Source organism: Idiotropiscis lumnitzeri, chromosome 20 (assembly GCF_059441095.1).
Source record: "Idiotropiscis lumnitzeri isolate Australia: NSW breed Sydney's pygmy pipehorse chromosome 20, RoL_Ilum_1.0, whole genome shotgun sequence".
Taxonomy (NCBI): domain Eukaryota; kingdom Metazoa; phylum Chordata; class Actinopteri; order Syngnathiformes; family Syngnathidae; genus Idiotropiscis; species Idiotropiscis lumnitzeri.
Window position 1 is genome coordinate 10,275,354 of NC_142410.1, and position 24,786 is coordinate 10,300,139.

Sequence of the window (24,786 nt, forward strand, 5' to 3'; positions counted from 1 at the left end):
GACCCACCGCGGAGACTCGGAACAAATTGTGAATTACGCACGCGTGAAGCCCAGGCGCAGAAATTAGGAGTGAATCGTGTCCGACATTACCATCCGAAGATTGGGGCTTTTACCAAAACAAAAACAGTCTCCTTTTTTTTTTTTTTTTTTCAAATGTGTTGACTGACGACACCTGAAATGCTTATTTACGATTCAAAGCTTCACTTAAGTCAGAAAATGAGAGCGCCGTGTCGTTTCGAATGCTATTGATTGGTTGGCTGATTAAAAGCGCGGCCCGGCGAGAATTGAATCGTCGCTAATGAACACAATGATGCAGAGCTTTGTTCCTGGCGGAATACTTAGGAGTTAAATTGCGTAAACGAAGCGAGCGTGGCGTGTGGTAAACAATATAATTAAAGACGAAAGCCAAGGAGACGAGCATCAATTAAGACGAGTCGAGCGGCACTCGTGGGGAAAGGCAGAAAGGGATCCATGGTCGGCCGTAAACGTGCCAATGCTGCAATTGGGGTCATTTAAAAATAAATAAATACATTTTACATCAATCCGTAAGGAGTATAAATATGCGACATAGAAAAAAAAAATGGAAAAATATATATATATATTTTTTAACATATTTGCATTGAGACATCTATCGCATTAATAACAATTTTCTTTTGTTCTTTCCAGTCAAAAGCTGCCGGTCACCCAGAAAGGATCATTGGCAAGCGACGATAAGGAGCACGGAAGAGAATACCTCATAAAGAGAGTCGGGGAATTTTGCAAATTGAAGGTAAGAGACAACGACGACCACGTCGAGCCTCAACCCGCAAAGACAGGTAAGCTAGCGTCACGGTTTAGCTAGCGTCACGGTTTAGCTAGCGTCACGGTTTAGCTAGCGTCACGGTTTAGCTAGCTGACGGTTGGTCACACATGAGAAATGTCACGTTTGTTTTTCATTGTGATGGAAAAAGTCATCAAGAATGCAGAGACTGTCAAAAATGTGAATTGTGAAAAGTGTTAGCGTAGCGGCTAAAGTGAAAATTCAGAATGCGACTGAGGAATTAGTTTTTTGCGACCGTATCATGGCAGATTAAGACTCACATCTGACTTCCACGTCAGCTCGTTTCCCCAACTCTGCTTTTGAACAACACCCCAACTGCTGCGCGATGCCCGGCAGGAACGAGGCTATGCTAACACGTCAGGGTTTATTGCCGCCGAGGCTGCGTGAGTGCCAAAATGGCTGCAAGGACGCAGAATGCTTTCATCCCACGTGTCCGCTCGCATGTCCTCATTAGACAGCGAAATGTCGGCCCGGAGTAAATCGTCACGACCCGTCCTGCCTCAAAGGAGGCCACTTGGTCGAAACGAGCTGACTTACTCTTGGAGGGAGCCCGCAGGTTGGAGGAAACCACCCTCATGGAGTCTGCTTCGACCTTGAGAACGTAGCTGGAGTTGGCCTCGTAGTCGAGCGGCTTGGCTGTGGATATTATTCCCGTTTTATTGTTTAACGCAAACACACCTGCAGCGGAGGAGGCAGGGAGAGAATATATAAGTTGCAAGCCATCAAGTGTGAAATCAACCAAGTCCATTTTTAGCCTAAATGCCCGTTTTGAAAAATTCCAATTTAGCCGAATTGGGGCGTCTCGTTTCAAAAAATGTTAATAATATCGAGTTTCCTCGACGATAACCGGGCGGCCGGCCTGGTTGAAGATCTCCCATTTTCAATCGACAGACACGGAAGCATCATCATGTCAAAGCCAAAAGGTAAGCAGAGCTGCATTTTTAGCACATATTACCGTTGGTTAACTCTGACAAGCGAGATATATTCGAAATGTTCGGTGAAGCAAATGCAGTATTTTCCGGAATATAAGCCGTGACTTTTTCACCTCGATTTTGAACCTTGCGGCTAATACGACGGTGCGGCTTTTCTGTGGATTTTTCTTTCACCAGTAGGCGGCGCTCTATAGTTAAGAAAATACGCTAAATAAATCTACATTTTCTTTTCCTCGTCTTGGGTCTGTTCTGTTTTAATTAGCAAAGTTGTTGCCGCGGCAAAAGATTTTAACAATCTGTTTATGTACCTTGATGTGCATTAGTGTTCTGTACATGCAGTAAACAATTTTTTTTTTTCTACACAGCTTGGAAAACCTTTTATTTTTTATTTTATTTATTTATTTTTTTTTCCAAAAAACAGCTGCTGCGGCTTATGTACAGGTGCGCGTTATAGTCCGGAAATGACAGAACTCAAGGAATAATCTTAGTTTCTGTGTATGAATGTCGGTTATGTAAATTCTTCCGAAGTGCTGCCTCCATGAGTGAAAATACCCAAAAAAATTCCAAAATGGCCCTCGTTTTTTTTTCCCCTTCACACACTATGCTGAAAGTCGCCGCTCACCTCGCCCTGCCGTCTACAGAAACTCAAACAGTCGTGCACCCGCGCACGCTCGCAAGCTATACTTAGCGGTCATGCAAATTAGCCAAGGCAGCCAACCAACGCAAACCGCTCGGCATAGCGCTCACCTCCCTCGTTGCCCTCCACGATGGAGTAGACGATGGTTTGATTGACAGCAGCCGCCAGGATGACTCCCACGGGGGTTCCGAGCGCGGCTTCCTCGCTCACGGGCGGGAACCTGGGAACACATCAGTCGAGCAACAGCCGCCTTTAGCAACATTAAATATGGATACGCCTTACTCGGGGGCCTTCTCTTTCCTCCGGAGGCTCGGCCGCAATCAGCTGAGATTTAAAATCTGTCAAGTGCTTCCAATGCGCCCCCGTTTCCTGTCTTTCCAGTCCTCCATCATAGCTTCCTTTTAAACATGATCAAAATGTTAGTTTTCTAATGACTTTTTGACAACCATTTTTGATCTTGATTAATTGAAATTTGAAGCGGTTTTATTTTATTTTATTTTATTTTTTTTTTTTTGCACGCACAACTGCCTCTACTTAAGTACAGTGAATTATTTTTGCACCAGATCTGCACTTGACAAAAAAGAACTAAATAAATACATAAATAAATAACTAAATAAATAAATAAATGAATAAATTAAATTAAATAAATCAATCAATAAAATTAAATAAATAAAATTACATAAATAATAAATTAATTAATTAAAAAATTAAAAAAAACAGCACATACCAATCAATAACATGGCGAAGAATTCAGAGGAAGTTTCCAAAGTTGCAAAAACTGTTGCGAGATAGCGAGCACTGGCTGGGAAACAATTAATTGTTTGACAGGTGTTGAACACATTTAAAAAATAAAAAAAAAATTCAATAACGCCTCCGCTCACTGAGATGTCGATGAGTGTGGTAGAGAAGGAGCTGGCGGATGTGCGAGAGCTCTAAGAAAACTGACAGTGCCCCCATTTTTTTCCACCCAGTATGCTTCAGCAACGCACTACTAATTGTTGTTGGATAATGAATTCACGTCATCGGATAAATGTCAGGCTGAATGCTGTGGTTGTAATGCAAACTTTTCTTTTTTTTTTTTTTTTTTAACTGAATTAGCACACGCTTTGCCAAATGTCAGCGAGAAATCAGCAAAATAGCCTCCTCCGATTACTCAAGATGACATTGGAAAAATTAACTTTCTGTCAAAAGTTCAGCACGCTTTGTTCAGGAATGACTTGGCAACCGTTGAACGTTTTACTCGATGTTGTCCTCATCTTGGAACGGACGTTTTTTTGTTTTTTTTTGGTGAAGATGAGTCTGACGATAATCGACCTGAATTCGGGTCCTACTTGGACGAGCGTATTTCTCAATACCTCAATTCCTCCTTTTAGCAGCCGCAGCTTCGAATATGACATAAGCTGAGACCGCTGGGACGATTTTTTAAAGCCGGCGCTCGCCGCACTTGCCAAAACGCGCAACATTCCCGTCCCGTACACGACTTGACGCCAGATGGACCACACAAACTAAGCGGCGCAAGCTGGGTTTACACTGATAACACGGCGACGCCGATGAAAATTGAAAAGTGACATCCGATAATTAAAAACTACGCGGCAGGTGAATTTGGAGATAAGAGCCCACGTTTGTTTTGTTTTTTTTGTCTCGGCGTCATGAGCCACGCACACACACGCGCAGACTGAATAATGACGCTGTTGATAGATGTCGGCAACGATAAGGCGGCGGCGTGTGGATGTCTTTTCTTATTGCCGCCGCCGTTTCGTTTTGTCTCACTCATTATGATGTTCGCCTACAAGCTTGTCTCTTTCCCGCGCGCCCTTTTCGTTATGATCTAGCGTATTTCCCTGTTGTCATTATTCTTTGTTGCTCTTCACAGTTGTCCCTCTTTCTCGCTTTACGTTATATCCTGGTGGTGAATTTTGAGGTGAGAGTTTTTATCCAATCAGAATTCAGCTCGCTCGTGTTGCCGGGCAGATTTCATAATAACAGTAGCACGCACTATTCGTCCGAGGCCTTCAGGTATCATCGCGAGGGCGTTTGTTCTGCATCTCAGTTGATAGACAGTTGCGATAGCCAATCAGATTGAAACATATTCTTGATTTCTTTTTTTTTTAAGCCACAATGGCCAAGGAGGGAAAAGTCTGGATTTAATTGCAGATACACTTGCCGATCCATCGTTGCTTAATTTGAATCAAATCCATCCGGGAGTCGTCCGCCATTCCTCGTCCCAAAGAGGCTGTCATATTCGTGTGTGAGTGATAAAAATACTCTCTTTGTACTCTGCGGAACGTTCCCCTTCTTGCCATGTCATGCTTCTCTCTCCACTCCACCACATTTGCTCAGGCACAACGTCTTCATTTTAAAAATTTTTTTTTTTTTGCCTGTCAATCACTCTTCCCCGCATTCTCGCCGACTCTCAGCGCGACTCTCTTTTCTCGCCTTTCTGTCGAGCAGTCGGCACCTCAACATTTGTCTTCCGCCTCGCCACCTTGCCCTTGACGGCGCCGCTGTAATTGCCAAACACGACGATCAAAACGGCTTAAGAGGCGCTCTGAACCGGAGTGGAGCCGCCGTTGAAATACAGAGCAAGGCTTGAGAGGGCCTAAAAGTTTTTGGGGGAAAAAAAAATAGCAATGAGAAGAGGTAACTTGGCAAAAAGTAGACGACCTCTTTTTATTTTATTTTATTTAATTTATTTTTTATTTTATTTTATTTTATTTTATTTATTTTTAATTTATTTATTTTTAAATTATTTTATTTTTTATTATATATAATATAATAATGTATCATTAATATATATATAAAATAATAAAAATAAAAAGATCATAAAAATAAATAAAATAATTAAAAGAAGAAACGACCTCTTTTAATACCCTTGTAACCATTTAACTTCAACATCCGCGTGGAGCCTCCAAAAGAATTCCTCGTTATCTCCAAATCAAAAGCTCTTTGTCTCACCACTCCACTTCATCAATCTTTGCCCGCTTTCATTATCCTTTTGTCCCCAATTTCTCCCCGACACTTGACAGCCGAGCGTCTCCTTCGCATCACTTATTGGGGTCATAACGCAATCAGGCTCGTTGCCGCGTTTCCGCACTGTCCACAATCAACACCAGGCCAAAACCGCAGCCCCGGCGACGAATACCGCGTCAGGAAATAGAGAGTCCGATCGTGTCGTGGCCATGGCGGGAGGGGACACGGGTCAGAGTTAGTGGGGGGGGGGGGGGGGGTCCTTCAACCTTCTTGATGAGAACAGCGGGGAGACCAGAAGAATCTCGTCTCCTGACATTTTGCTTTTCATACGTGCGTTTCAATAACGGTGTGTCCTTTTGAAGATTTTTTATTTTTTTTTTTTTAACCTGGTAGCCTTTTAGTTAAAAAGAGATTTTCTTTCAAGTCCCTCCTGTGTGACCTCAAGCTGCTCCTTGTCCGTCCGTCGAGTCTTTCCCTTGCTCCGGTGCGTCCGTCAGTCTGACGGCTTTTTAATGCACTTTTTGACGTCTATATCCGTCAATGGCAGCGAATGAGTTAAACGCCCAACTCGGACGTCACTCTCTTGTTCTTTCTCGCTATGCTCATTCACGAAATTATTTCTCGATTGTCGCGTCGGCGCCGATCGTTTCGCTCCGGCTCGACTGACGTCTCTTTAAAAAAGCCTCCCACTTCAAAACCTGTTACGTTGGGGAGTCGCCTCCAATGCCTTCTTAAAAAATGTTTCGAGACGATGGCAATCGCGTTTAAATGACACTCCTCAACACTGCCCAAGCTGTTTTTTTTTCTTTCCTCTCTGTGTTGACGAGAAAGATGTTATTTTGGGATGTTTGATCCACCAACGCTTCCAGAAGCCACACAAAGCTTGACAAACTAAATGCGTTTCTTTCTCTCATAATATTCCACTTGCTGAATACGACTAAACGTTTTTACGGGTACGTTGACAAATCCGTGAGGGTTTTTGTTCCTCAAAAAAAAAAAGTCAGTTAATTAATGCGTATACACAAATAGATTTTATCTACCGCCATCTACAGGACACTCCTGGAACTGCAACGCCGTGCTTGTTGTGTATGATTTTCTTGTCTTTGAAAGCAAAGTCGCAAAAAAAAAAAAAAAAAAAAATGAAACAAGATCAGTGTGTCATTAAAGAGTTTGAGATCGTTATCCAGCGTAACACTTTCTTTCTTAATTAGTTGAATCAGATAGAACGGATTACCTTTCAAGCCCGCGTGTGTGTGTGTGTGCGACTTTGCTGCAAAATCGAACCGTTCTTTCACTTCCAAGAGCGAGATTAAGGATTGCGCCTGTGAACTTGCAATGAATTAACGCCAGATCAATTTGCCAGAAGTAATGGATGCATCGCTCGACGTACAACCGACAGCCGTGCTTTCGCTATTGCCCGACCGACTGGAAGAGAAAAAAAAAAAAACACGAAAAACAAATCCCTGCTCTTTCCACTCGGTGCCAGAGATTCCCGAACAGAACAAGGCCCGATTTTCTTTTTTTTTTTTTTTTTTTATTTTATTTCTTTTTTTTTCTCCCCCCAATTCTCCTGGCATGAATTAACGCGTTATCTCCATCTCGGCGACGACGCAAGACAAAAGCAAACAGCTTGTCACGTGCGCCGCCGCCACTTCTCCCGATGATTCACGACGCTTTGATGTTCGGAGGTGATTTGGCTCTTCGCTCTTGCGACCGCCTGATAATTACATTCATTAAGCTTGTAACAGGCTGTGGGGCATCGTGGCGGCCGGGGAGGAAACTTGGCTTTTCCGCGCGCACGCCAGTTCCCAAAAACACACACACACACACACACACACCCGAGAGCGCTCTGTTGTTAAATAATCTTCCAGAGGCCAATATTTTCTTTCTGTTCGCTTAATCCCCACACTGCTAATTGCCAGTGGGCACTGTTAACTATTCGTGTGTGTGTGTGTGTGTGTGTGTGATGTGGACTGCATACTGATGGTGCAGGTGCAAGGACGCTCACCCGAGAGGCGGCAGAGGGGCCGCGACAACAACATATCGCTGGCGTCGGGCCCAAAACTTCTCGTGAGTCGTCCGTCCAAACGTGTTTGTTTATTTTTAAATATTTCCGCGCCTGGAAATCCCGCCCGACGCCTTCGCTAAATACGCCGAGTAAGCACGGGTTGGCTTCTGGTTTTAAAAAGTCCGTTTCAAAGCAGTTCTATCAGATTCTATCCGGGCCAAGAGTGGCAATAATTTGTTGTGAAATGCGAGCTGCGAGAGCTGGCGCGTGCTCAGTTGGTGAAATAATTACTGTAGCGCACGGGTGTCAAAGTCGAGGTCCGGGGGCCAGATCTGGCCCGCGACCTCATTTTATGTGGCCCGCCAAGGGCAAATTATGTGCGTCAACTTCCTGTTTCCAGCACATTTTCTTGACTTTTAACAACATTGAGATGTGAGATATTATTATTATTTATTGAAATGAATTGAGGAATTGTTGAACAAAGTCACATGCTCTCCCAGTCACAAAACCTAAAACCTGGGGTGACCGGGCCTTCTTCGTCCCTGGGATTACTTTGTAAAATCTTGGACTGTTAATTGAAAAGAAGGAGAAATGTGAAGTTGTTCGTATTTCGATGGGTTTCGTCAATATGAAGCAAAGTAGCACATCTGACAAGAAAGTGAGATCATTGCCTTCGCCCGCCGCCTCTTTTCGGAGATGACGGGCATACGGCGGGGATAAATGGAGGCGGGAAATGAAATGCCGTCATCTAATTGAAAAAGAAAGCAGTGTCAATACATGCTAGATGTGAGGATGGAACGCTCTGAGGAGGAAATTGTTTGAGATGGCACCTCTTCGCTCACTGTCAGGTGGGCGGGGGGGGGGGCTTGGACAACCCGTCTGGAACGAGGGTGGTTGAGATGCATTTCAAGTATTGTGTCTGTGTATTTCGTTTTTAGGAATGGACACATTTAACATATAAATATATTTTGCTGTCGACTGGGAGAATTTGAAAATGCGATTGAATTTCACAACCGGCAATCCAGTTCAATTTCGCTTGGGGGCACTGGTGAGATTTCAGTAACCCCGCCCCTTCCTCGCAGCTTCCGGGTTTGCGGTCCCAATGTTTCGCGGAATTCGTTTTTCTGGGAAACAACCGTTTTTTTTTTTTTTTCTACCTCCCTTTTGTTTTGGGTGCAGTTGCACTGTCCACCACTAGATGGCTGCACTCTATTTTGTTTGTGGTCTGAATTTGGAAAAAAGAGGAATCCACTTATTAAGGCCCTCAGAGCGGTTGACGCTGCTGTCACATCTACCTGATGATGTCATACCATCTGGAGCCACCGGGGGGGGTTGTATATTGTGAGATAAGTTAATTAGGAAGGAACAAATAATTGAGGAGCACTGCTCTCATCAATTAATCAACTACAAGTTGACTTTTGTTACAGTCGACGACGACGAGCCCAAGCCGTTCAACCCCTTATATACGACGGCTCACGATTTCGCAGTCGTACCTGTACTCCTCTTGAGTAAAGATGGGAATGATGGAGGGCTGAAGGACGGTGATCTCCACCAGCGTGGTGTTCTCCTTTAGCGGCTCGCCGTGGTCGTAGGCCACCACGACCAGCTGACGAATGCAAAAAAAAAAAGTGGCGACGTTAGATCATCCAAATCGTTTTTGGGGGGGCAAAGCGTTATTTACGAGCGCGTCGTCCCAACGTGGTGCTTATTTTCTTTGCCTTCGTATTTAAACTATGAGTTGTTTTTTTTTTAAAGTGTAGTTTTGTTTTTCATACTAACATGAAATGCAACTATTTCCGTCCTTGTATTTCAGGTGATTTTTTTTTTTTTTTTAATTTTTTTTATCACCAATAATTGCACAATTTTTTTTCTGCAGTTGGTAAGAGCGGAGATAAAATTGGAAGTCTTGAGAGGATTTGGAATCTGTGTTGCGTTAATTAAAGCCCGGCGAAAAGATTTGAATTCGCATAGCCCGGAGAGAGCCTCGCTTCAGACAACAACTTGGGGAAAGGCTATTTTGAATCGGATAATATGAAGACGTGAACGCTTCATAATGATCACGCGACATGCCGGCGTGGCCATCAAAAGCACGTTTTAAATCGGGAAATGATCGTAAATGAATCGGCCGTGTACACTTACGCTGAATTTGAGGTTGGGCTCCTCGTTGAGGTTGACTCTTGTGACAACATTTCCGGTGTCTTCCTCCACTTCAAATATACTGGCGGAGTATGAATAGGCGTCCTGATCCAATTTATAGCGCACCAGACCAGCTGGCGTTCCCTACGGAGACGACAAACGGCGCTTAGGGAGGGAAAAGTGTTCTGTTACGCCCCCCCTCACTACACCCCAAAAAAATAAAAATAAATAAATAAATAAAAAATTGGCCGCAACTCGAAATAAAATGGAAATAAAAATGGTTGCAAAACAAACCAATGAGAGCGCCACTGCCAACTAGTGGAGTGGATGTGCAATTACACTTTATTGTAGTATGGCGGGGGAAAAAAAGCATGTTCCCCAGGGTCACACGGGTTCCCGTCCCACTTCTGTTTGAACATGTCCCCGCCGTTTAAATCAAGTAGTCAATTGCAAGGTTGAAAATGTCCAGAAGATATAAGGAACAGCCGCTCACTCTTTAACGGCCACCTTGATGTTTTTTTTTTTTTTTTGTTTTTTGTTTTTTATAGCCAGGCCACCAAAGTGAGAAAGTGAAAGGCTGCTGAGTCGGCAGAAGTTGAGAAATAAATTGGAGTGCGTCAGTGACAAAAACGCCGACATCTATTTGCATGGGCGGGCGGCGAGGGCGTCGTCGACTTGTTGGGCGAAGCACGTGGGCGCCGCTTTATTGCGTCCCGCCGACAGAATGTTGTTGCTTCTCGACCTCGGAGGGAAGAGATTGATGCCAGCGCTCGGGCCTGAATCGATCGCGCCTGGTGTCGGTTGACGGGAGGCCCGTGAAAATTTTAAAGGGGCCACGGCGACGTCGGGTTCATTCGGGTGACGTTGCAACTCGTGAACCGAGGTGACATTTTTTGAAAGAATCCGATTTTATTCCTCTCTTAATTATTCTTTTGCAATAATAGTCTGGATTTTACACAATACTGCTAAAACGAGCCGCCTTTTTTATCCTCCTTCATCATTCATATTTATTCCAAGAGATTTATGATACTATTCATCCGTAGAATATTCACCCACATAATTCCCTTATTATTTTTGAGAGCGCCGATTTATTGAGCCACCGTCTATCTTACGTGTAAAATCAAATGTGACGTGACTCATTACATGATTTTCAAGGCATTTTTCTCACACGGCGCCCGGAGCCCAATTTCAACATTCGACAATTTAGAGCCGAGCTTAATATCCGACAGCCCGTAACGGTGGAATGTGATTATCAAAGGGTGATGCGAGGGAGAATCAGTGAGTTCAATGCAAATATAATTTACGTTTAAATTAATCAAAAACATCGGAACTTTACTTTTTGACTTCTATTCCCGTCAATGGCAGTGAATGAGTTAATCTTTAAGATTTATTTTGAAACATTTAGGGATATATATATATATATAAATATATATATTTCCCTTGGTGATTATGACACCTAAAATCATCTGGTCTGATTCAACCTCACAGACGTCGTGTCGATACTAAAAGCCCAACCGACATCCCAAGAAATGGCACCCTGGGAGCCCAAAACAAAACAGGAGAAAGAGAGAAACATATCGCAAGTGCACACAGAGGGATAATAAGTGTCATTATCTTCAATCATTCCCATGCACAATGTCCCCGGCTCGCTTGAATAACGGCAAGCCGGAGAGGCTCACCGCGGGGTCAGAGTCGTTGGCCATCACCGTGGTTACGATAGTCCCCTTGACGGCGTTCGGGGCCACCATGCCGCGGTACATTGGCTGGCTGAAGACTGGAGCAAAGTCATTCACGTCCTGCGGAGAAACGAACGCCACACGGCATCAGCGCAGCCTTATTCTAATTCCACGGCAAAAAAAAAAAAAAAAAAAAAAATGGCGGTCCAAATAGCCTTCATGACTTTTGAAAGCGCACACTTTGCCAGGTAACAGGAGCGTCTGGTCGAGAGAGTACTCATGTATGAACCTAACAAAACAAAATTGCGCACTGAATGGTGAGTGGAGCACAGGCCGATGTTCTTTTAATTATAATCCACCATCCCCCCAAAAAATAAATGCATCATAGAGTGAAGGAAAAACTGTTTGATTTTTTTTTTTTTTTTAGACTCAAGTACAAAAGATGAAGAAAACTCCCGAATGGAAAAAAAAAATAAAAAAAACAACAGCAGCAGAAAACAGTCGTTTGGCCTCCGTTTTAATGAACTCTACCTTGGCCTGCGCTACCACCCTTCATCAACACGCAGGTGGTAGTTAGCATAATCCGATTTGGTAGACATTTTGTATGGCTTTTAATATATTTGCATGACGTTTAAAAGTGAAGGCAAAATAAACAACGACAAGGTTCCTGCAAAATTTGGTGCAACGCGTGCACGTAAACGCACCGTGATGCTGACGCTAACGGAGGCCACGCCTGGAGGCATGGTCCCCTCTGCGTCCAGAGCCTCCACGGTGAACGTGTAAGAAGAATTGGAAGGGGTCAAGGCCTCAAAGTCCAGAACTTTCTGTACGGACAGCTCTCCTGTGATTGGGTCGACGCGAAAAAGACGACGAATCTCGTCATTGGGGCTGTGGGTTCTGATGCGGTAGGTGAGGTTGGAGCCGAGATCGGCGTCGATCGCCTAAGCGGGAACGGAGAATGAGCGAAGAAGGAAATGTCAGCCTCTCAAAAAATCATTTCCGGGTCGGCACACTGGTCCACTCACGTGCAGTTTGAGAAACACGGTGCCTTTGGGGCTGTTCTCCGGCAGCTTGACGTTGTACGTTTGTTGGCTGAATACGGGGCTGTTGTCGTCCACGTCCAGAACCGTGACCGACAGAGTCAGTCTGGACCGCCGCGAATCCACGGCGTCGTCCCAGGCCTCCACGATCAGAAAGTAGTGACCCTTCACCTTTGGCGTGAGAGGCAGTGATGGGTAAACGAAGCTTGAAATCTGCTTCATGAAACAGTTGTCGTATTTTTGGACTCCTGTAGGTGGCGCTTAAACCAACAGTGCCATCTAGAGGACTCCAAAATACAAGCACTGGTTCATGAAGCAATTTTGAAGCTTCATTTTGCCATCACTAGTGAGAGTTCCAAATATCACTCGCACACTTTTCGTTACCAATGACGGAATTCGACGTGAATGTATACTTCTCTGTCCAGCGGCTGCGTGGTTCTGATGGCTCCCGTGGCGTTGATTGAGAAAAGCTTTTGATGGTTGACCAGTCGGTAGTGAACCTGACCACTTGCCCCCAGATCTGGATCGGTGGCCTGGTGTGAAGAGCAGCCACAAATTGGGTCAAAATCCAAATCCAGATCTGATCCAGATTCAGGATTTGATGTGAATTTGGAATGCCATTTTGTTGTTCGGATGCTTACCTTGTACCTGGCCGGATTCTGGATTTAAGGTAACAAAATATCTACCGTTCACTCACAGATTTCTATCGGGCACAACGCTTCTTTGACTTCACGAAATCTTCGGTTGCTTCATTTTTTTTTTTCTTTGTAAGGTGGCGAAGATCAAGAGCGCTTTATTACCCGTGGCCATTGTTCAAACGTCAACCGTCAACATTTAATGAGACGGCGGTTTCAATTTTCGGAAGCGCCTCGTCTTGCTTCCTTCCGATACGCTTCGTTTACTCACGCAAAGTATAAGCGCGATCGCTCCACGTCGTCCCTCTCGGCCAACGCGACGAGGTGACAAATTGCGAGGCGAGGTTCCTTTCATGCGGCGTGATGAGGGCTCACCTTGTGCCGCCATTGTTGTGCTGACATTAAAACTGATATGTGCAAAGACTGACAACCGTGTAGGACTCGGTTGTGGAGATATAGGATTTAGCTGCCCCCTTTATCTAAAAACTGAGCTCCTTTGTTCGTAGATAATTGCGAGTTATAATTACTTGGCGCATTTATACCACTACAGCGTGGTAGTCGGCAAGCTAGCTACGCCTTCTCCTTAAAACGTGTCGTCTCCGGCTACCGTAGGTTCCACAACGGCTTAGTGTCCTTCAAATTTCAAAGTTTTATCTATTTTGTGTTTTTCATCCGACTGTACGATGTTTAAATGTTATGTAGCGTGAGCCACAGGCTGAAGCTTGAACTTTCCTGAAGCCTGTTAGCATGTAAGCTAGCTGGCGGCTAGCATCATCCGGCTATTTTCAGCGTCTCCCTACCAAATTGACAAGAAATTTTGACTTTCAGGGACTTTTAAACACGACAGGTAATCAGCTTAGGAACGTCAGCGGCAACGCTAAAGCCGAAACGTCACGAGAGGTGGCCAGGGAGATGCTAGCACGTTAATGCAGTATCCAAATATGTTTTGAAGCTTATTGTGGACCTGATAAATTTATGGCGTGAACATTTTATTTATTTAGTTCTTACTCATTCACAACCAGCCGAGTTGAAAAAAAAAAGAATCTTTGACGTCATTAGCCGTCAATGGCAGTCAACGAATTAAACATCTGTTTGCCTTGAGCGCCAGTGTGTACTGAATTTCCACTCTTGGGACCACTTAAAGGTTCAGCTGTTCTAGTCCGGTCTTGTCCTGTGACTCAAAAAGAATTGAAGAAGAAACTGACAGATAACGTATAGCGTTAGCAAAACAGGCTAACACAAAAAAAAAAAGTCTCCAGACATGAAGCAACTTTGTCCAAGTCCAAACTTTTACAGATAATTCAGTCTTGCGACGGCCCTAAACTGCAAGGCCGGAGAACCACAAAGATAAAATGATATACAGACAGTTATGTGGGCCAGTAAAGAATTTTTAAAGGGACAGATGTCCAATCTGTTATATGGACGCATTACCATCGATAAAACTCTCGGCTTACGTGCCTGCGGTGAGGCATTAAAGCCGTTTAAGATCCGAGTGGCAGCGGCGCATCACTCGCTCACGGCGTCGTCTCGTGGCGTAATTACGTCGTCGCGCCGTTAAAGGCCACAAACACAGAAAGATGAATGTGTCTGTTGACAAAAAAAAAAAAAGGGGGGGGAGCTTGAACGTTTCTTGTAAAGCTGTGACAGAATCCCAAGGAAGCAGCCCCCCCCCGGCGGCAGTCGCGACGTATCCGCTGAGAGGGAGCAATGAGCCAAGCTCTTTTGGTACTTTGTTAAATAAAACATTTTGCCGGTCACATTTGCGCGATTAGCGCGCTAACAAATGAGCGCGGGCAGCCAGGTGTTGCGGCAGCGCGCGAGGCCGATCTGCATACAGACGAGCTGGTCTCGTGGCGGACGGATCTCGTACGTCTTCTTTGCCGTTGACGTTTGGTACTTTTGCGCGATAACTGACGGAAACGCGCGTCTTAATCAAGAGCAGGTTGAAGTGAAGTGACAATAGCTGCGGGGAGCAAACAATCACACGGCAGGGAGGCGAGTCATCGCGCCGCGAGGGGCCAATGAGTGGAGGGTTTTTTTTTGGTTTTTTGTTTTTTCAAGCTAACAAGCATCACTTGTGATTTCTAGTGTGACAAATTTGTTTCTTTAGCGGCTTTTTTTTAAAGCTAACAAGCATGGCTAGTGATTTCTAATTTGGCAAATTCATTTCATTAGCTACTTAGTTTTTAAGCTAACGAGTGTCGCTAGTGATTTCTAATTCAACAAATGTATTTCTTTAGCTGCTTTTTTTTCAAGCTAACGAGCATGGCTAGTGATTTCTAATTTGATTAATTGATTTCTTTGGCTACTTATTTTTTAAGCTAATGAGTGTCACTAGTGATTTCTAAATCAACAAATGAATTTATCTGCTTTTTTTTTTCAAACTAACGAGCATGGCTAGTGAGTTCAAATTTGATTAATTTCTTTAGCGTTTTATTTTTAAGCTAACGAGCATCGCTAGTGATTTCTAATTCAACAAATTTATTTCTTTAGCTGCTTTAAAAAATAAACATACAATTATTTATTTCTTATATTTATATATTTATTTTACTGTATGAGTCCTTGTAAGCACTGACCTACATTTTCCTTTCCTCGCATTTTTCTTGCCTGCCTCGCTTCTAGTACGTGGCTGTGGCTGTTAGATTATTTTTTTTCTCCAATCATATTTCATCTTCTACGTGTTGCCCTGTGTTGCGAACGGCTCCACTTGATATATGTACTGATAATTTTATCGAATAACTTCGACGGGATAGTGGCGGAATGTCGTAGCGATCAAACACCCGCCCATCATCGCAAACTTGCCACGCTGGACGGCAGCGTCAAAAGATTGTCTTTTACTCTCGCTATTTTTCTCCCATCCTTCGCTGCCATATTGCAGCAGTCTCAGCACACCAAGGTCAGGTCCATCCATTCTTCCGGAAAATTTGTTTAATAACTACAGGTGGCGACCCTGGTTTGGATCGCGGCCCACAGTCACGCCTCTTGCTTCTTGCCCGCCCCGGGGGGGGGGGCTCGATTATCACCGTCTGTTTAAATTTGCCGAGATGGGAACGATTGGAATGAAATGACACCTTCTGGAAAAGGTTAGATGTTTACCGCATGCTCAACGGAATTTTCATTAGGTACGCTTAACGTGCTTGGAAATGAACGATTGTTGCGGTAGGATGGGAGAAAATGACTCCCGGGTTTCTTAGTTTAAAGGTTAGAAGTGAGTGCGGGAATTCTGCAAGCGAGCACTGCATTTCAAGCGAACGTGATAACTCACGGGCCTAATTAGAAAGTTGGAGAGGTTTTGCACCGTTACGTTGACGATCGGCAATCCCCGCTCTAAAAAGGGGGAGCGGCTCAATTTAATTAAGAGTCCCTGTGGAAACTTTCTGGTGTGGGGGAGGAGACATGTGGAAGTACATCAGAGCGTCTGTAATTATGTGTCACGGCGGTGACCTTTTGCAGGTGACGGAGACGCGCGTGACTTATGTGTGTGGGGGGGGTCTGCATCGCGGTTATTATAGTGAAATGAAACGATCATTGAAAAAAAAAAAAAGTTTTGTTCACAAAATAAAAATAAAAAAAAAAAAATAAAAATGGAAACTAACTGAAACTAGCTTACATTTGGAGTCGTCAATCGATGTAATCATGGCAAACATTCAAATCGTACATGAGCTTTCGGGATTTCATTTTAAATCAATTTTTGTTGTTGTTGTACGTTCATACAAAAGAAGGAAGGTCGTTGAAATTGGTCGTTTGCATTCTTGAATTGCATGTTAATAAGTGATTATTTTATTTTTATTTTTTTTTAATCCTGCACCCAACAAATTCTCCATTTATTAAAAAAAACTAAAACTAACACTAAAACTAATAGAAGCTAAATTAAAACGGTGCATTCTCTAATCTCGTTGCACACTTGAGTACAATGACAATAAAGGGATTTCTGATTCTAAAATAAATAAATAAATAAGTAAATAAATAAATAAATAAGTAAATAAATAAATAACCTGCTCTAAAAAAAGAGTAAAAATGTAAAAACAAAAGTTAAAAAATTCTCTCTCTCTATATATATATATATGTGTAATTTATTTTATTTTATTTTTTTTTAGGCTAGTGATTCTCAGTTTGATATGCGGGATCCCCCTGGTGGTACGGAAAAGATTCACAGCCTACATACTATTCAGTTGTATTTCACTTTTCTAGTGGTACATTTGCATTGAATCTTAGAAAAATTGTTTTTAAGCGGTGTAAAATCCCCCCCGCCCCAAAAAAAAAAATTGCGAACCACTGCTCTCGACTCCAATCCGTCATTTTGCATTCATATCCATCATGCTGTCCTTGAAACGGAGATGAAATTTGGTCACGATCAATGTGTGGGGGTGTGTGTGTGTGTGTGTGTGCGTGTTTGGGGAGGTAATTCCTACCTTGACATGTCCAACGAATGCATGATCCTGCTTTTCGGTGACAGTGAGGTTCACCGGCAATGAAGGATCAAACAGCGGGTCGTTGTCATTGACATCTGTCACCACAATGTTCACCGTCGCCGTGGAGGTCTACACACACACACACACACACACACACACACCCCCACATGCCGCTTCATTACTATGACAAAGAGCATCTGAAGCTTTTTCCAAAATGTCAATCATGTTGCCGTGTTAGGTATTTTTTTTACTTTCCAGTTCAGACCTCGCTTCCTAACGCCTCCCCTGATTGGCAACCTCATTTTGCATACTAATTAGCTGCATTTCGGCCATTTAGGTCATCTGCTCCTTTTGTGCCAGCTTTCCACTCCAAATCTGTTTTCGCATCCACGCTACTTTGAAAATGCCGTCATTGCGCTAATTGGAAGGCTGAAACGGCGATTGACGATTAGCGTCAACATTTCCTTCATTCGAATGAATGATTGAGTTTGACTCGGGTGACCCGAGGTAAATTAGGCCGGCGAGGCACTTAAGGTTGGAGCTCATTTTCAGGTAAAACACAAAAGCAATATCTCGAGCTTTATTTATTTGACAAAAGCCATTTTCGTGCTTTGGCATATCTTCAAAGTCCCTCGAGGCTAATGGGACCATAAAGGACCCTCTTTAAACTTTGAGGGGATTACTTTTCCACATCCATAAAAGATGTTAGTGTCTTTTAGAATATTTTAAAGACATGCAATGAATACATTTGTGTTGATGAAAAATGCAGTGGAACTTTTGCAATTTTTATAAGCCTTAATTTTTTATTTATTTATTTATTTATTTTTTTACAGCTGCTCATTTTTCTTATTTAAAAACAAAAAAATGCGAGTTAGCCATTCATTTCCCTTTATCAATCAGTGTTAACCCGAATTTTTTTTTTTTTTTTTAGTTTGCTTTACGTATATCATCGTCGATGGCAAGCTGCTTATTCTCTACAAAATTAATTTCTATAAATTATGGGGTTTTTTTTGGAGCGGATTAATTAGATTTACATAATCTGAAATGGGAAATCTTACTTTGGTTTTCGAACCATTCAGATTTAGTTAAAACCGAGGTTCAACTCAAACGCTTCTCCTTAATTTTCAACACGTGAGTGTTCTTACCCCGTCGGGCCGCTCATCCGAGGCTGTGACCACCAGTGTGTAGCAGTCCAGGTCTTCCCTGTCTAGAGGTTTGTCCAGGACCAAATACCCAGAACTGGAGCAGAGGGAACACAAATTACTGTTAATCCTGCGGCCATGAGTGACGGCTGAAAAGAAGCCGAGCGGCAAAGTTTTCTCTTATTATAAAAATGTCATCTTTGGCTTCAACCTTAGCGAATATTTAACTCATTCACTACCAGCCGAAAAAAAAAAAGACGTATTTCGCCGTCAATGGCAAAAAAAAAAGACGTATTTAGCCGTCAATGGCAATAAATGTTTTTTTTTTTTATTATTATTAAAAGTGGTCAACGTTATTGTCATGTTGTTTCTTTGACAGCATCTTTTTGGAATAATAAGCGAGCTGACTGATGCAACGCACGCTGATGAAATTCTTCACTGTATAAAAAAAAAATAAAAAATTGACTTCACTGCGTCAGCTTATATTTTCAGTTTCCGGAATGCGACTTTTTAATTTGCAAAGTGGGCCAACGTGGAAAATATTGGGCAAGTTTGCATCGACGGCAGCTGCAGGGCGTGAATGTCGTTTGCGTGAAAGCACAAGTCAGCACACCTTTGTAGTGGAGCTCCAATAAAAAAAAAAAAAAAGCTAAAGCTCCGCAAGTGGCGTTAGACAAAGCCCAGCCAATATTCCTCGAACGTGGAGATGAAAGCTCCTTAAAGTGCTTGTTTCATGATTTTTTATTTTTTTTTGCTGAATACATATTCTTTGTGATTTTTCAAATCCATAAATCCTCCGTCTTAGCTTCCTGGCTGCTGTTCAACATTAAGTCCATCATATTTATTTTATTTTTTTTGTACTCCACATGTCACTTCACATTTACATCTCTGTCTTTCTCTTTCTGAATATAATTCCCTGGGTCCCCCCGCCCCCAAGAAATGTAAATAGACCTTCCCTGGTGGTGGTAATGCATTTTTGATGACCTATAAATGAATAAATACAGCAGTGCGCCTTTTGGTAATCTATGTCGAAAGTTCTTGTTGGAGCCCAATTCTCTAACGACTCAAGGATCTTTTGGAGCTATTATTGTCTCTTTGTGATTTTTTTTTTTTTTTTTTTTTTTCCGACTGCGACATTGTCGCGTGAATATGTATTATTCAGGAAAATTGTTCGGGTTCTAATATGACGCCCGACACCATTCCCGATGAGGCGGACCACTGCAAACATCCACAAATAACGAATGCCACTATAAAGGCAGACATGTTTTATTGGATCTTATGAGATTGTGCCGGTTTATCGACCGTAACGTTGCAGTGAGCGTCTGAAGGAGAAGTGAGACATCATGTGGCGTGAGATTCAAGACACGGATAAAGTTCGCTTACTTGCGCTCCAGTAAAAACTGCCCATGGTGATCCCCACGGTTGATTCTGTAGATGATGGGGTCCCTCTCACGATCAGCGGCCTGAAAATCGGGATGGAAACCACTCACAAAATTTGCTGATCTCAACCAAGGAATTGAACGGCAAAATCCGCAACAGGTCTGAGAATATAAGTCTACAAGGGTTCAATTCCGGGAAGTGGACTTTTCTTGTTTGTGGAAGACTACACTTTTGCGGACGACCATGTCCAAATTCTGGATAAGGAGATTGGCCGGTTTGAAAGATGTGAAAGGAATCCTTTTATGGGAAACTAAAGAATCAGTTTTTGAGAAAACAGGAAGTTCGTCCTCATACAACAACGTCATGACAGATCTCCTGACAAGATCGTCTCCCGTGAACGACGACTGCTCGGCATCTTAATGGTATAACCGAAGACATTTTTTGGATTCAAGGTGGAATCTCTTCCGCCAACAAGAAAAGTCCATTTATACTGATTACGACGACGGAGAATCTACAAAGACTCGCCGCGGTGTAGTACCGAGTACTTCTCGGTCTCAAGACGTCGAAATGTGAACAGACGATTACACCTCCTATTTAGCGGATAGTCCGTGTGTGTACCTGGAGGTTCAGGAGCGTCGCCCCCGTCCTCATCGCTTCGCTAATCTCCAGACTGTACCGCTGCCGTGGAAAACGCGGAGGACTCTGGTTGTTGGGCGGCAAAACTTCAATGTAGACCGTGGTAATGGACGACCTTGAAAAGATGACAGAGTCAGCCACTGCAAACGCTCCGTTTCTTGGCCGTGTTTAATCAATCCATTCAAGACACAAACTTTGAGCCGTGCAAAGGTGCTCTCGCTCAGCTCAGGCTTTTGTGCCGGGAACGCCTTTGTTTTCGTATTTCCCGTAAAAGGCCTTGTAAGGAAACAATGCTCAGCCCTTCTCTTCATTATGCGGCATGTAATATTCAAAGACCTTTCGGAACGTCGCTTCGGCAGAGAGCTAAATGCGTATGCATTGATTAAAGTCCGTTTCGTAAACTAATGAGGCTAATCAGCGGATTCTTTTTGTTGACGGCAAAGTAGCTTGAAAGCTATCCGAGGAATTGACGGGAATAAAATATTTGGACCGAGGGTGACTATCTAAAGAACGTGGCCCAGCTTCTTTGTGCTCGGAGATCCTTCAGCCGGCTTTAAATTCCTTCCCCCCGGTGGTCCTCCTCCAAAGTGTAATGGAGGCTGTGCGCTAATTTGAGTCCAAGACACCAACGCGAGGTCGTTTAACAAACCCTTCATTACTTACCGCTCACCTAAGATCTTTTCCGAAGCCTTCCCCAAGTGCTGCCGGCAGATGTTTTCATTCCGATGCGTGTGACACTTGGCGACAGCTTGTTGCCATAGCGACAGACTATTTACAAAGCCAGCGCCACATCCCATTAAGGCGGGGGTTCTCGGCACGCCCCGCATCAAGACTTTGAAATTTGCGCCGACAAATGAGGACTGCATATCGAGCGTCGCTCGCAGGTTGGCTGCAGCCGCCAAACGCCCACTGCGGGATCTCTGACAAGTATACCGATTTTCCCCGAGTGGGTGAGGGCCAACGTCGGAGCCAAAAGGAGGGCGCGGAGAACTTAAAGATTCAGACAAATATAGCGTCGCACCGAAAAGTAACTCATGACCTTCCGTACTTGATGTCAGGTAAAGTTCAAGATGAACTGTTGGAGAATTGGCTTTGGTTTCTTTGACTTGGCCAGGACAGGGCAGGGGCGGGGTTTAAGTACATCTAATTTATCCTGTGCGAAGAACGACTACAACTGTTTCGTACTGCACTTAGTTATTAAATGTCTGTGGAAAAATGTTTCATTCAATTTAATGACGTCATCTCAAGGCACCGCTATTTCGTATAAAATAAACACGGGCTAGACAAATGTCAGCCATAATGGCTTTTGGTCCTAATGTGGAAGCTTAAGAAAAAATATGGAACGCTTCAATCACCACGGCAACAACGGGTCGCAGGTTTGCAATCAGCATCCATGAAAAGTCATGTTTCGTTTTGGGCGGGGGGGGGGCACGTAACTCATTTTGGGTCTTGACCCATAACAAATCAGCTCGCGGAGATGGATATTGATTTGCAGGCGGGGTCGTGTTTCCCGAGATAAACAAGGGGGGAGGGGGGGCTAAGATCTGGGGAAATGTGGAGCCAATCTTCCACTGCCCTGCGTGGAGACCACCTCAATCTGCGCTTTTTTATTGATTGGGGGAGCACACAGCTGAAAACTGACAAAAAAAATCATTGGCGAGCCCGAGCCAGCTTCTGCCATCTGGAAATATGAACAAATGCATTCCAGGGTCTCTTCAAAAAATAAAATAAAATAGTCAACACAACATAGTATGATCATAGGCTAGGCCAGTGCTTCTCAATTATTTTCTGTCACGCTCCCCCTTGCAAGAAGAAAAACATTTGCTCCTCCCCCCCATTCGCTGCCATTGACGGATATAGACGTCAAAAAGTACTGGCGGTCAATGATTGATTTTTCTGGTTTTAATTTTACAATATGCTTATTATTGTGCTTTTCATAAGCGTCGAAATGCTCCGTCTCATACGGAGCGCCGTCAGGTTCGAAATGGCAAAGTGTACTCGGCGTCTGTTTTTGATGTCGGCAAACAAGCGGCGTTGCTTGATTTTTTTTTTTTTTTATCTATTTTGATAGTAGCTCTTTGTTTGTATTCTCCCCGCGGTGCGTCGGTATCAGACGATGCGCTACGAGACAAGAACGCGGCAAGAACAAGGGGGGGGGGGGGTCAGCGCGCATCAAACAACGTCAGCGAGACTCGACGGCAGTTTGTACGCGGCTCGCGGCGTGAAGTTGCGCCTGCCGACCGGATGAAAAGAGCGAAGGAATGAAATGATTTAGCTCGTGCGCAGGCTGGAATTGCGTCTTTTGAATTCACAAAACTTATATGAGGACGAAATTCAATCAATCTCCGTCCTCGATGTCTGGAACTCATGACGTCCTCAGCAAGTCGCCCGAAGGCCGTATGAGATTCATGAAAATACGATGCGTGTTTATTATCGTGTATTTTTTAGAAATTGCGACGAAATATTTTGGCTTTATGAAACAAGTCCTCTGATATTTTATGCGGATCGCTTCAAATGAAATTGAAAAAAAAGAAATCAGCTCGCCTCTATAGTCATTGGTTACATTTTTCTTTTTCTCTCGCCCGCATTTCCTCCGCCGCCCTCAAGGAGAAGCTAACGAGTAGCGTGTCTCCCTCCCATTACCGTTGGTTCCGCTTCCGTTTCATTTACCCCACTCCCCCCCCCACACACACATACATACACTGCCCAATTGTCACCCTGGGAGGCCCAAAACCCTTTTCTCGCCTTTTTTTTTTCGATACACATCTATAATTCATGGCATCTTGCTGAAAGTGAAATAGGTTCTGCTGCCAAGCAGAAAGGTTGAACTAGAAAAAAAAATGTTTGAATGACAAGCAGATGGACAAAACTCTTTTTTCTTTTTTTTTTTAATTTACCTTCTGTGAGGTTCTGCTCCATTGTCCATAGCTTCCACGGTCAACGCGTAGCGTCGCCCCACAGACAGCGCCACACCTGGCGCGACAGTAATGATGCCGCTGCTGGAAAAAAATGTTTTGAAAAAACACCAAGTGAAAAAAATAATGCACTGAGAAAGATAATTATGGTTTTTTTTTTTTTGTTTGTTTTTGTTTTTTTTTTTTTGTTTTTTAAAGGGCAGATACTGATTATTGGTAGTAAACTTTTTTTTTTTTTTATCTTTAATCATTTTCTAAAAAAAATCTTACAAAATGTGCAGTGCTCTCCCAATCCCAGCTGCACCTTTAAGAAAGTTCAGTAGGTCTTCAACAAATAGCTCCCGAATGTTGTCTCGAGTAAATAAAGTTAAACAGAACTGAAAGCTTCAACTTGCACTAAAACAAAAGCAGAACGTGCTGGGAGTTCCTATTTTTTTATTTATTTTTTTAAAGCTTGGAGCCAAAATAACCCAGTTTGAACTTGACGCCCTATTGGCCGACCGGAAAAAAAAAAAAATGGCAGATGCCAATATGTGTCGAAATGCAAAATATGCGCAGCCAGCCGGTGCAGTTTAAAAAAAATAAAAAAATAAATCTTTGAGGTTCAAGCCATTCTGATTTGTTCTAATCTGCAAAAAAAAAATTCCCTCTAGGAAACAACGAAAATAAAGGATTTTTCAAAAACCTACGAAAAATTACAAAAAATATCTAAATATATATAAAACACGTCAAGCTACCTGTTGCCGATCTGAAACTGTCCTTGATCCCCCGCTAAAATCCGATAAGTGACTCGTCCATTGGGACCGTCATCCTCATCGACTGCTAACAGCTGCAAAAAAAAAAAAAAAATGATTGCACATCACGCTTAAAAATGAACACCACAAAAACTCGTGTGAATCCAAGTGTACCTGCAGCACAGTTTCCCCCGGCGTCATGTCGGTATACAGGTGGACGTTATAGGACACGTTGGCAAACGTGGGCGTGTTGTCGTTTGCGTCCAGCACGGTTATCGTCACGGCGACCGGAGCGCTCTGCTGGACGCCGTCTGATGCTTGCAGCTTACGGCAACAAACACGCGGCAGAGGACAGCAATATATATATTTTTTTTTTCAGTTGGGATGTAACAATAACTTTTTGCCACATACAGGAGACGCTGCAAATCAAATGCAAATTATGTGAAAATCGAAAAGATTTGGGCTGTGGTTCCTCTTAACTCGTTTACTCCCATTGACGGCTAAATACGTCAAAGATTTTTTTTTTTTTTTTTTTTACTGAATGAGATAAATGCAACAGATTCAGAAGCAGGCAGCTTGGCTTTATATTATGTGGCGACAGGGCAGCCTCGCCGTGTACAGACACGGCTAAATGAGATGGCGGCGAAATAAGAGCGAGAAAAGCCGCAACAAAAGAAGCATTGACTTTTCAAGGAAGGAAGTCGGCGAATTAA

At 43.3% G+C, this 24,786-nt stretch overlaps 1 protein-coding gene across 5 annotated transcripts in view; it reads right to left on the reverse strand.

Moving 5' to 3' along the window:
* Positions 1 to 24,786, reverse strand: part of pcdh15b (protocadherin-related 15b) — a 76,367-nt gene that overhangs the window by 18,546 nt on the left and 33,035 nt on the right. For 4 of the 5 annotated variants that reach the window (XM_088284288.1, XM_088284287.1, XM_088284286.1 and 1 more), the window contains 15 exons: positions 24,248 to 24,397; positions 24,077 to 24,168; positions 23,322 to 23,423; positions 20,407 to 20,539; positions 19,792 to 19,871; positions 18,412 to 18,505; positions 17,267 to 17,395; positions 12,633 to 12,752; positions 12,205 to 12,390; positions 11,884 to 12,120; positions 11,183 to 11,299; positions 9,507 to 9,647; positions 8,861 to 8,973; positions 2,500 to 2,609; positions 1,358 to 1,498 (listed from right to left, as the gene is read on the reverse strand). In XM_088284288.1, the coding sequence (XP_088140414.1) occupies positions 1,358 to 1,498; positions 2,500 to 2,609; positions 8,861 to 8,973; positions 9,507 to 9,647; positions 11,183 to 11,299; positions 11,884 to 12,120; positions 12,205 to 12,390; positions 12,633 to 12,752; positions 17,267 to 17,395; positions 18,412 to 18,505; positions 19,792 to 19,871; positions 20,407 to 20,539; positions 23,322 to 23,423; positions 24,077 to 24,168; positions 24,248 to 24,397 (1,945 nt within the window). The remainder of the gene's footprint in view (positions 1 to 1,357; positions 1,499 to 2,499; positions 2,610 to 8,860; positions 8,974 to 9,506; positions 9,648 to 11,182; positions 11,300 to 11,883; positions 12,121 to 12,204; positions 12,391 to 12,632; positions 12,753 to 17,266; positions 17,396 to 18,411; positions 18,506 to 19,791; positions 19,872 to 20,406; positions 20,540 to 23,321; positions 23,424 to 24,076; positions 24,169 to 24,247; positions 24,398 to 24,786) is intronic. The other variant, XM_088284284.1, reaches the window with a different exon arrangement.